Source organism: Candoia aspera, chromosome 3 (assembly GCF_035149785.1).
Source record: "Candoia aspera isolate rCanAsp1 chromosome 3, rCanAsp1.hap2, whole genome shotgun sequence".
NCBI classification, from domain to species: domain Eukaryota; kingdom Metazoa; phylum Chordata; class Lepidosauria; order Squamata; family Boidae; genus Candoia; species Candoia aspera.
Window position 1 is genome coordinate 197,279,114 of NC_086155.1, and position 13,055 is coordinate 197,292,168.

The following is a 13,055-nucleotide window of genomic DNA, read 5'->3' on the forward strand; positions in this document are numbered from 1 at the left end:
AAAGAGTGGACTTACCTGATGTATCTTCTGCTTTCTAGCAACTGAGACCAAAGTTTCATAACTCCTTTAATATTCCTGAGCAGGCTCCTCATAGCTGCTTAAGGCAAATGCAAAGGAAGTGCAATGCAAGGTAAGACAGATTGCACTTCCCTCTCCTGCACACATAAAGGGTTAGGAGTCATGGGGAAGAGGGAACCTTTATCAGGTAAGCAGTCTCGGGGAAGGAGTAAATTCTCCTTCCTCCACATCCCTCCACTGCTCTTAACCGGTTCATCCCCACACATTTAAGGTCTGACCAAGAGCTTAACTGCCTTACATGTATTTTGGCCTTGTATCCCTTACAGTCTTAAAAGTAATCAAAATTATCCACCTCAAGAACTGGCTCAGGGATGACAGTCTGGCTTTTCCTAGTAGCATCAAGCAGTGAGTTCAGGGGGAAGAAGTCTATGTTTGACTCAAGTTCCCACATCCCCAGGTTGGAGAGCCAAACTCCACGTAAGAGATCATCAGCAGACTCCGGAAACCCTGAGGTTTGCAAGATATTTAGGAAAAATCTCTATGAACTCAACGGAATGGAATGTCAAGAGGAAAAAAGCAATTGAGTTGTAGATACAGGGTTTGATTAAAGCAGTGTTTCTCAGTCTCAGCAACTTTAAGATGTGTGGACTTCAACTCCCAGAACACCCCAGCCAGCAAGGCCAGCTGGAGAATTCTGGGAGTTGAAGTCCACACATCTTCAAGCTGCCATGATTGAGAAACACTGAGCTAGACCTTAGGCCAAATTCAGCACGGCTATTCCTTTACTTGCACACTATACTGTTACACCTCCAATACACTATTTTTCAGTGAAGTCAATTTATATCTTTACAACCAAAGAGCCTGCATCTCTAATTTATTTCTTTTATTGGACTGTGATTAACAGATATTGTCAAGTAACTAACAGAAATCCATGACAGAGGAAAAAAGAAATAAAATCTGCTAAAAAGTAGAGACACAAATAATACTGACATTCATATTTACAGTATATCTAAAGTGCTGCCACCTGTTGCAATTGAGATAAAATATAAAGTCTGCCCAAATTTGATAGAATTTGATAGTTCCTGCCTCTGGTGTTTCTCTATTTTAACTTTATCAATAATCTTCTTTTAATGTGGCAATTGAAGAGGCCTTGTCCATCCACATCCCAATTGTTAAATTACCTAAAGCTTTCCAATGCTGGGCAATTATTATTTTAGCTGCTAAAATTAAGTAGATAAAAGTTTCTTATTTTTAAGCTTGAGATTCAATCCCATAAATAAGTGAAGTAACCCTTTATCTGGGAAGCATTTGAATCATTGCTCAATAATACAACCAAAGAACCTAGACATCCATGTAAATTCATTTACTATCAGAATGCTTAAACTGCAGAATCAGGAATCTGCAAAAAGTCCGGACTAGCAACACAATTTTATTTGTAAACATTTATGTTACATGTGCCAATAAGTTAACTGAATTTCAGCATTTATACATTTCACTGTATATGGTCAAAGTAGGATTAGGAAGAAAGAAACCAGATTGTTTCATGTCACTCTCCCATGTTTTAAAACCTTCCAAGATACAAGCAGCATTAAAAACAGTGGGGAAATACAAAGAAAAATAAGAGCATTATTGAAAGAAAGAATTTAGACTGTTAGGTAGTTGAAAGAAGGGGAGGTTGTATATAAAAAAGAGCCATCAAAGTAAAATACATCCTGGAGAAACTCACAGAGCAAGTCCAATAAAAATATTATTTCTGGATGTCTCATTAACTCTAAATTCAAAAAGCAGATTACATCTTAGTAATGAAGCACAAAGAGAAACTATGAAATGTTAAGGCCTAAAATACTCCTAACCTGATTCTGGACAAGTAAAAGCTGCTGGAAAACAAATAAACAAACAAACAGAACCAATAAAAAAAATCCAATTCAACAGATGTAAAATTTCACCTTTGTTCTCAGTATATTTAAATCATCATTCAAAAAGACCTAAAATATAGCATAAGCAGCCAAAAAAAAAAAAAAGACAAATTAAGCCTCTGCTTCATATCTCTGTTTTCCGTTATAGAGGGGGTGTTTGTCAGAGTGAGGCAAAGACATGGCTTGGAATGATCCTTACTCACCCATCCATGACCCTCTGGAACAGTGTTTCTCAACCTTGGCAACTTTAAGACATGTGGACTTCCAATTCCGAGAATTCCCCAGCCAGCATGGCTGGCTGGGGAATTCTGGGAGTTGAAGTCCAAACACCTTAAAGTTGCTAAGGCTGAAAAACACTCCTCTGGAATATAGCCATTATTCACTGTTCAGCACCTCCTCCATATCAAGTTTAAATGTTACCTTTCTGGATTCTAATGCCTTGTGATAACTGCATCCAAAAAGGTAACTTGCCTACTAGTAGTTTTAGGGAAGCTTTAAGATTAGTTATAAGACTAAAAATAGGGAATGTGGTAGCTGGCAGCTGGGAATCAAATAAGCCTGATTCAAGCAGAGATGGGAATCTCAGCCCATCTCTTGCAATAGCAGGACGACCCTGAAATTTGGGGATTTTCCAATGAATTTCTGGGTACAGACGTCTACTCTATATTTAAGTCAAACAAGATGACAACAATGGCCATCATTCCTGTCCCACCACTGAAAAGCCTAATATGTGGGAGATCCACTGATTTCTCAATATTCAAACATTTACAGGGTGTGGGAAAGTGCCTGAACGTTGTCATAGCATGGGCAGTATGGGTGGGGGCAATTTAATCTTCTATGCATTGTACTTGTGGATTGGAATTAAACCGAACCAGCAGCCTTTTAAGGTGGCAATTAGGGTTCACCGAAGCCTTAGAGGAGGGCAATTGAGAGCAGGGAAGTCACAAGGACTGCTGTAATCAAATCTGGAAGCAACCCCACTGGGAAGTCCAATCTTGGTGCAGCGCATCATAGTAGCTGGGGGATAAAGTAGTTCTTCTGAGGCAGTGGGTGGACTTCAACTCCCAGAATTCCCCAGCAAGCCTTGCTGGCTGAGGAACTCTGGGAGTTGAAGTCCACCCATCTGAAAGTTGCCAAGGTTGAGAAACACTGCTCTTAGGATAACTCTCATGCAAAATAATAATAGATATCCCTTATTCCTTAAATCCTTGCCTTATGTAGCTGCAATACACAAGTCACTTATTCAAGCAGACCAAATTATTTTAGACAAACTATGTTAGCTGCCAACTTATCGAATATTTAAAAGAGTACTTGATAAGCAGCAAGTACTAGATCTTGGAGATATCTAGTTATCTCCATGAGATGGTCTTCAGCCTGAAGATTTCTGCATAACAAGCTGCTGTTTATGCCCAGAAATGGGCCAGCTTCCTGAATGGTGCCCCTTCCCAAATCATTTGGCATCCCAACATTTTTGGAGAATAACTGGCTTCTGAACTGCAATCAATCTTCATTTGCATCCTCTTCCTGTTTGTTTTTCCTGTTGGTTAGAAGGCTGTTAAGTAACAGCTGTGGTATTTGAAGTACTGACATATACGTGGTAAGTCTGTTAACCGTAATATTAAAGTCCTATCCTCATATAAAGAGGAAAGGGAGAATAAAAGTATGCTGGGAAAGGAGAGAAAGACTGCTAAAAGCTTCTTACAAGCATCATACAAATTTGGCCATTCCTGCTCTTCAGAAGAACAGAACCCAGTACTGGTGAATAGAAGGTGACTACAGTTTTGCATATGTGAGTGTCTGTATAAGAGAGTATGTGAGGGAGGGAATGAGCAAGGGAGAGGGAGAAAAAATGAAATAATATCCAACCACTGAAGTTCTCATTTTCAAACTATGGACAATAAATCCCTTAAAAAAAAACAAACATTTCCTGCTATATCCTCTTGGAATGTCACACTAATGCTCTCAAAATTCTTGGTCCCCCAAACATTCCTACCATTCAAGCCTGCTGATTTGCATTAAAAAAAAGAAAAAGAAAAAATCCAGTTAAAGAAAATAAATGCCCTTCTCACAAGTCCTGGATCATCCGCTATAGGCCACAATGATTTTAGAAAACAATTCCAATTCCTAACTTCTTACAGCTGCGTTTTTAAACTTCGCAACTGCCGAGAATATCCTGAACTTAGTAGAACCACATTACAGAACGTGTATCAACCCTACAAAACTAATTTTTAAACAACACTGTGCACATTTCTCTTTCCCTCCTAGAAAGGGAACACTGATAAAATCTAGAAAGACTCCAGCACAATCATTTCTATTAACTTTTTAAATAAGGAACAAAACACCTCAACCGCTGATGCCCCTTGAATCTGCTGGAACACCCTCCTGCATTAATTCCACTGAAACAAATGGAAGCCATATAAACAGGCAACCTGCATTTGGGCATATTTTTTTCAGGGGCATTAGGAAATTCCCCAGGGGATTATCCTCCCAAAGCTCCCCAATTCAGTATCAAGTTTGCCTATATTTTTAATACCTTGCTTATAGTACTAGTATCTCCATCTATCTGTCTATTCCTACATGGTAGGTAAACGTTTTCATGAGTTTGGCCTTCTGCTTGAGGATCTGAATTACCCTGAGCAGAACCCACTGAAAACTCTTCCAATGCAGCCTCAACAGCATGGGATGCGGTAGACCTCATGTCCAAATAGTTTGTGGACTGCATTCAGAGTGTGCCAAAGAAGCTCGCCTACGGTCTATTTTTCAGGACAGATCTTTTCACCTAGCGATTTTCAAAGCTGCCTGATGAAGTGTGCTTGAAACCCAAGTGAACAGACCCGAATCTTCAAAGCTCAGCTTTTGGGACACTTGTTGCAGCTTTCAAAATTCCACACATGATGATGATGATGAGTTCACACGAACAGATGACTAGGGGTTGAAATCCATCATGTGCAGAACTATTGCATAGCTACTCTACAATGATGTGGCCATGTGCGGAGGTTTTCTGTTAGAAAGGAAACATTAATTAAACCCCTTAATGTTTTCCCATGAGGCATCTGCAGATGTTCATAAAATATAAGATTAAAACCCCGTACAAAATTGCATCAATGTCTTGATGCCGGAATCTTCCAACCATTGTTTTGATCAGGTAGATAACAGACCAGGTCAGCGATAGTCCCTTGTACTACTAGCCCCCAAGAGCATCACCAAATCACAGACAGCTATGTAGCATTATTTGAGTGTAATTTGTGCCTTTCTAGCCCCCAAAACTGTTTTAACTGTTGTGTATTATCGTAATACAAAAGAACCAGGCAAATTTAAGGTTGGCATTACTAATATATAAAATTGCTATTTTCCCTTGCGACAGCACAGAAATTCAATGATCAGAAAGCTTAGGAAGGGGACTCTCTGTTAAAAAAGAAAGATCGATTGTCTTGAGATAGAGACAGGCCAACAACTAACAAAGCTTTTTTGTTAGGGCAGAACATGCAAGAAATGGGGAGACGGAATGCCTCTCCCTCCTCAACTGAAATGTAACATCACACGCATTAATAACACAATCACTGCAGGGGACGTACTGTGATAGCATCACAAGTTTCAGAAGGTTGGCACTGTGAGTTGAATTCAGTTGGTTACCAGGAGTAAGAAGGCAAGATGTGAATGCCATGCTGTGACCCTGCATGCTATTTTAGGTGTTCTGGTGGCATGGCTGCAATAAAGACAGAGGAAGGAGAGCGTCCCTTCCATTCCGATAATACGCCATCCTTAAACGTGAGATTCTTGGCAGGAAGTGGAACCCCAGAGTCGGCAGAAGCTGGATGGGAAAGTAAACTTGATGTAGAGGAAGAAGATGAAGAAAAACTGGCCTCTGAAAGCAACTCCATGGTTGAAATATTTTCCTAAAGGAGAAGAAGGGTACAGGGTTCATTTAAAGTCAAGCTGATGTTTAACTGTTCTTTTCTTTAATTTCAGTCCTTGGAGAACAGGTCCACCCCCTCCTGCATGCAACAGCCTTTTAGATGTTTGTACACTGCAACTGCGCCTCCCCTTAAGCTTCGCTCTGCCGGCTGCCCAGCTTCTTTAGCTGTTCCCACAGGGATCCCACGGTCAAGGGTGCTGAAGCCCACCAAGGGGTCCCCAAAGACGAGATACATGCTCCCGTTTCAGCTCCTGACAAAGACTATCCGGGAGGGTGACCAGGGTGATATCCAGCCCATGCCCAGATCCAAATCCTGACTGAAATTTGTAAAGAGGCTGGGAGCCAATCAGCACATGAATAAATTAATGAATTATCATCACCTTTACCTGGAATGAATGAACAAAGCTAAGGACCTGCAGGGAAAGTTTTCTGCTGGAATGTAACAGTTTTTGAAGGCTGCCAAAACACAAGAGAAAAAAAACAAGTTACAAGGCCCACGTATGTGATAATCAAAGACTAATTCCCTTTATTTTTCTTTGGTATAATCAAAGGAAGCCGCACCTCTCTCTGCTACACAATCCATGGCTCGCAATCTTGCGACAGACTTTTTGGTTGAGCTCTGAGCTGAACAGTGGGATGCCGAAGCTCAACTCCAGGGGAACCCACTCCGGTTCTGTTGTAGGAGCTGGAGAGAGACCAAGAAAAGGCCAGGTGGAACTGACTTAAGAGAAGCTGCCAACAGTTACTACTTTTTAATCACCTTTGTGAATTTAGGTCTTTTCAAGCTACAGTGTTAGTGATCGGTGGCTACCGCACATGCTGATGGCAGATGACGGGGATTGTAGTCCATGGCCTGATGACAAACATCTACAGTACTCAGCTGGGTTTCCCCCTTTCTCTCTGAAAGTCAGCTACTATTCAAGAAATTTGGCTGACTGTCCTGAGACATCCCAAACTCAGTAGCTATTTCATTGTCCCTATTTCCTTCTTATCACATACACTAAGTACTAGAAGTACCTGTGCTATTTCATTCACTAAAGTAATGGCCCCGGTGGTTTTCAGTGATTTATAATTCTGAGAGTGAAAAATAAAAGAGTTTTTTTGAGAATTGGCTCTATTATGACAACAGCGGTGTATAGCGAACTATACATACACATGTTAGTTACAAGGGGGACCGTTTAAGAAGTTATATAAATATTATGAAGTTAGGAGACCAAGGGAAATCCATAGTTTTACCAGCCGATTCATCTCAGGAAGCAAAGCTGTGAAAGAGCACTGAGCTGATGCTGATCAGAGCAGCGCTGGTCAGCTTGGACTTCACGGACTTGAGATGTAGGCTAAAATAATCCAAAGGTGTAGGAGATGACGCATCTCTGCCTGGATGCTGGATGCATCTTGAAATGCTAGTTCTTGAGAGAAGGTCCCATTTCCAGAAGACGTTCCTGTTTTGCAGTCTACTTGAACAAAGCCCGTAAGGAACTATTCCTCAGTATCCCAACAGGATAAGCATGGCACAGAGCAATGACAGCTAGCTCCTCTAACTACAAGTAGTCCTTGTTTAGGGACTGCCTTGTTTAGCGACCACTCAGTTAAGATGGTGATGAAAAAGTAACTTTATGACCAGTCCTTGCATTTACGACCTTCACAGGTCTGTAAAGCAAAGGAAAGCTGAAGTAAGATCGTAAGCACAGTTGTGATTTCACTTAACGACTGCTTTGCTTAACGGCCGAGCTGCTGGTCCCAACTGTGGTCGCTAAACAAGGACTACCTATACACAATTATGATCCCTTCCTCCTCTTGTATCTTCAAGAGGCTGAACTGATTATGCCAAGTAATGAGCTCCACTCAGATGAGACAAGTGTGGAAAAACAGCTGGTCAAGAGTGCTGCGTCTTTTTCCTCTGGGATGTCCCTCAATGACTATCAGCACCTGCACCCATCAGCATGCGCATCAGTGTATTTGAGCAAATCCGGTAAGGACTGCATCCACATTTTCTGATGTTCCCCCAAAACAGCATGTATGAAACATGCCCCAAAGCAGCTTTATAATACATTCATTCCCTGTATTCAGAAAATTCATCTCAGAGAATAAAAATCATTTACCCTCTGCACTTCTTTGCTATACAAGGTGGCGCTTCCACCTCCAGCCTCTTGTTCTGCCACAAAGCCCAGTAGCAACCAATCTATGATGGGAGCTTCTCCTTCTCCCTACAGGTTACCTGCAGACTGCACAGGACATCATGGACTACTGGGCTACTCGTGTCCTAGTAATCACATCTGCGCTACTCTGTTTTGATGAGATTACCTTCTGGACTTGGTTTAGCAGCAGGATCTATCGGTGGCTCTTCAATGACCATTTCAAAAGATTCTGTGCTTCCATTTACATCTGAGCTCAGTGCAAGCTCTGGCTCATCTTAAGAGAAAAATAAATACTTAAATTATACACATGAACTGCATTTGCTGTCACCGAAGGCTGTGGATCGCTGGGTACGTAAGGCTCCAGAATACGTTCCTTAGCTGTCTGTGTCTTAACAAATGCAGAGGAATCTTGCTACCACGCTGCTCTATCTTCACCACACACAAGAATGCACACAAATTCAAAATAAAAACCCGACTAATCCGACAACCAAGACCCATTGTGGACTGACCTTTTCCGTCAGATGCATCACTCAACTTCCTCTTTGCATGGTGACTGAAAGGGTTCAACATGGTTATGTAGCCACAGAAGTGCTGCAGATCCATCTTTTCTCTCAATACCTTCAGTGCTTTGTGCACGCCCATGTTGAGACGGGAAAAATCTAGACATAACCCCCCCCCCCAAAAGGGTGCATTAGGTCAATTTTCTAAATTAAACCATAGACAATGATAGAAGGATAGAAAAAAGATTTGGAGAATCACTGTACGTTGGCATAATTTTCACTTCGGGGTTTAATGGGCTCAGTGTCTTCTCATCTTGGGATTTCTGTTTTCATTTTGTTCAGTCTGTATATTTTCTTTGGGTAAGAAAATGTGCAATCAAAACATTTAATAAAAAAAACAATTACTGATGGTGAACAGGGTTTCCTCTCAGGATACAAGACTATCCAGGGACCTGAGCTAGAAGTCTGGAGAAGCGCTGCTGCTCCTTAGAAACAGGAGGCAGGGAGTGATAGGAACAACTTCTGCATGAGTCTCCCCACCTTGCTTGATATTGTGCAACATTCCCTTATTACCGTGCAGAGCCAACATCCTAGGTGGATTTAATGATGTACAAACTACTTTTAAATAATTCCAGCTTACCTCCTTGCTGTTCTGTTTCATCAAGTGGAAATGGTATATGGACAGTTTCCCCCACACCATGTATGCCATGTCCCTAAATGCCAAGGTAAGAGTTAAGGTACAAAATCCACACCCTTCTGACCACTTTTGGTTCTGCATTTTCAAAGCGGCCTCAACCACTTTGTGACTTTGGAAAGTTGGGGAGAGTTGCTGGGCTAAGCCTGGGGAGATCCAGGGCTACTCTCTAGGTGGCCATAAGACACGCAAGGAGACTGGGCCTGTCACTCTCTCCCAGCACTGCCTTACAAGGTTGTCGTCAGGATAAAATCCAGTAGAATAGGAATGCTTAGTACATCTTAGAAAAATGCACAATACAAATGAAATAAAAATAAACATTTGTCTGTATCCTGGTTTATCTTAAGCCATTTTAAAGATCTAGCACTTCCAGATATCTCTCTTGCATCTCCTGAGCACCAGGACCTGGATAGCTCCTAAAGCTAATGCACTATATATAGCCTTCTCAAGTGTGAAGACCTGTGAATTCAATTCCCAGTAGAGGGGTTGAACCCCACAGAATAACATCTGGCTATCCACATCTAAGAGCCTTGTGTGGCACAGAGTGGTAGGCGGCAGTATTGCAACCGAAACTCTCCCCACGACCCGAGTTCGATCCCAGCAGAAGCTGCATTCTCGGGTAGCCAGCTCAGGTTGACTCAGCCTTCCATCCTTCCGAGGTCGGTAAAAGGAGTACCCAGCTTGCTGCAGAAGGTGACGACTGGGGAAGGCAATGGCAAACCACCCCGCTATAGTCTGTCAAGAAAACGTTGCAAAAGCAACATCCCTCCAAAGGGTCAGACATGACTTGGTGCTTGCACAGGGACCTTTCACAACACCCACATCTGACAATTCCCAATAAGGACCAAACTGTTCCCACAGCGCCTCCTGGTGGTCAAGGCCACCTAAAACAATGTGATTTCTTTCTCCATGGAAAACTGAATTTTGTGGAAGGAAGAGATCATATTGGCTGAGATGATGTAATCTGCATCTAATCTAACACATCTGGAAGGTACCAGGTTGGGAAAGACTAGTCTAATCTTTGTATCTTGTGATAACAAACCCTATCCATTAATTCTAATAAGCTACATTGAAATGAACTGTCTGCCAACCACTCTTCGCCCATTCATCTTTCTGCCTTCATCCCACCAGAAAATCTACCAGAATGCATAGTTATTTAGCCTATTTTTATAGAAGTCTTTCATACCTGAATCAAAACAGCAGAATGGGTTAAAGCATCATTCAACATAGTAAGCACATTTGATGTGGGGACTACCCCTGGATCGTGTCCCCAAGATGTTATTAATAAGCGGTCATAGCCCTGGGAATCAAATCAGAGAGACAAATTAAGACACAATTAATAAGATATTTCCATCTGCAGCAATATTATTCAGCATCTGTATCTTTCTGCAAGTTTTACTGGTAAAATTTTACTCAGTTTTCTTTTCAGCCTGCTCACCTGACTTAAAGGGATTCCCTTTTCTGTTTGATGGGGAGAGAAAATATCCAAAATCTAATCTGTATTTATTTAATTTATACTTTTCAAGTAGTATATTTGTTAATGCCATATTTATAATTGCCCTGGGCACAGTCTTTGGTGGAAAGGCGTAATTTAATAATATAAAAAGTGTTTTTAATATGTATATAAATATACATATTAAAAATATTGAACAGATTCAGTACATTTCAAAGATCTCTAAATGCAATGTTTTCTAGATTCTTCTTTTGCCAAATGATAATGGTTTAGATTATTAATTATATTGATTTATCCCTGGAATCACCTGCCTTCTATCATGAATTAAAAAAAACCTAGATTTCAAACAGCAACAATTTCTCAAAGGGGTGCAAAATATTTTGAATTCCAAACAGGCCACTGCAAATGCTCCAATGTGCTTCCTCCCTTAGTTGACTGAGTAAGAAGAGCCCATTTTCTTTTCTTTTTTAAAAGAAACGTTATTATATTTTCAAAGTAAAGATAAAACATGAAAAGATAGAAAAAGATTGAAAGGAAACTAAAGAAAAAAGAGAAGAACTAAAAAGTGCAGAAACAAGTAGAAACAGATACAAAAAGAATGACTTCTGACTCTTTATAGCAAAGATACACATAAAAAATACATCAGTTTCTTACTCCAATTTTATCTATAGTAAACATTATTTCTATAGTCCATTTCAACTGAATAATCAAAACTCAAAACTAAAACATCTTTTAAATTACCAAAAAAAAAAAGAACACCAAAAACAATTCTCTACCAAAAATTTTTTATACTAAATATTGTCACATATTTCTGTAGTCAATTTTGCCTTCTCTGCCAAATCTATTTAATTTTATCTTATTATACCTGAAATACTACCATCCATCGCTATGTATAAAGTATCTAACTCTTAATATACAACAAAATACAAATCGAACTATTATTTCAAACTAAGTATGCCACAAACCTACAAGGAAGAGCCCATTTTCAACTCAAAATGGCTTGATTTGGAAATACCTCCACAGTTCCACTCTGCACGCAACAACAAAGGAGCCACAACTTTAGAATCAACGCCAGCACGGAAGACTCTCATTCCCTGCCACCATGGAACACCCACCTGAAATATATCTGGAAGTTTTCGAAGTCTTGTGCCTTTAGATAATAACAGGGATGGAGGTCCCTGTCCAGTAATATGATAAATATAGAGCTTGAACCACACAGAGCTCACTTCTGGAATAGCTGGCCCAATATGCTGTGGAGAGATTAAAAAGGCATCTGAAGTAAGAATGAAAGCCCCCAGTGCTGCTCATTCTGCTCAGCAGGGAAAGCAGAACCTCTCCTCCCATCTGCATTTGCAGTGGTCCTCTGAGCAATTTCAAAAGAGGACTGAGGGCAGCAGTGGAAACCTATGCCGTGCCAATGGGCTTTGGAGCCAGTCCTTATCCTTTCAGTTGCAGTGTTTGGGTTATGTAATCACTACAGGATCCATCTTCCTGGCTCGGTTTACCAAGGAGCAGAACCGCCCCCCCTCCAAAAGCATTTCGAATACCAGTTTTAGTTTGCTTGCTTTTTATTCTGATTTTTAAAAATGTCAGCTAGATGGCTAACAATAAACAAAACCAGAATAATACCACATATGAGGACTTTATGTATTTATAAATAAATGCATAATAAATAATTGCAAGGGCAAGCAGCAAACACAGCACAACCCAAGGCTTCGTCAATTTAAAAAGTCCCCCCCACCCCCCGCTCAACCAGTTCAGAGTTTCATGCAGGGTCTTGCTTACCTGGGGTGTGCAGCTGCTGGTGGGTCGAATTTCATTGGTGAGGGGTGCCATGGAGACAAGCAGTGTGTAGTTTTTGTTCAAAACTCTACTGCAGGTGGCAGGATCCAAGCCAAGCAAGCTTTCACAGCGGAGTAAATCCAGAGGAAAACCTACATTAACAATGTCAAAGACACTTGGAATACAGATAGCAAACGAACATATACAAGTGAAAGGGGCACAGGGAAAGGGGAGGGAAAAATACAGATTTAGATGTTCTTTCTTCCTCAGGACTTAAATACTTGCTTTTTAAAGAGCAATGCTGGGGAGGTTTGGGATGGTAAGGCAAATTCCTAGGCCCTTTTTGCTCGCATCAGCGCACTCAAAAGTGTATGAGAAGTCTGTCACCATTATTTCTCACTGCACACAATATTTTCAATTTCCCCTGACTACGAAAGGAAGGGGGAGGGAAGGTTAAGTATAAAAAGCAAGACCTAACCAAAGCAGCTGTGCTAAGGAAACCCCCCCACCCAAATAACAGGTATCATCATAGTTCCTACATTATATTATTCCCAACACATTTTGAATGATTGGTTCTTTATGAAGGGAGATGCTAAAATATAAAACGCCAACGTATAGTTTTTAGCTCCTATAAACCA

General features: G+C 40.8%; 1 protein-coding gene across 3 annotated transcripts in view; it reads right to left on the reverse strand.

Moving 5' to 3' along the window:
- Nucleotides 1–1,431: 1,431 nt before the first annotated feature.
- The window catches only part of FAM91A1 (family with sequence similarity 91 member A1), a 32,651-nt gene continuing 21,027 nt past the window's right edge, over nucleotides 1,432–13,055 (reverse strand). For all 3 annotated transcript variants that reach the window (XM_063299647.1, XM_063299648.1, XM_063299649.1), the window contains 9 exons: nucleotides 12,421–12,569; nucleotides 11,751–11,885; nucleotides 10,369–10,482; nucleotides 9,129–9,201; nucleotides 8,498–8,647; nucleotides 8,155–8,262; nucleotides 6,412–6,535; nucleotides 6,237–6,306; nucleotides 1,432–5,830 (listed from right to left, as the gene is read on the reverse strand). In XM_063299647.1, the coding sequence (XP_063155717.1) occupies nucleotides 5,615–5,830; nucleotides 6,237–6,306; nucleotides 6,412–6,535; nucleotides 8,155–8,262; nucleotides 8,498–8,647; nucleotides 9,129–9,201; nucleotides 10,369–10,482; nucleotides 11,751–11,885; nucleotides 12,421–12,569 (1,139 nt within the window). In that variant the 3' untranslated portion in view covers nucleotides 1,432–5,614. The remainder of the gene's footprint in view (nucleotides 5,831–6,236; nucleotides 6,307–6,411; nucleotides 6,536–8,154; nucleotides 8,263–8,497; nucleotides 8,648–9,128; nucleotides 9,202–10,368; nucleotides 10,483–11,750; nucleotides 11,886–12,420; nucleotides 12,570–13,055) is intronic.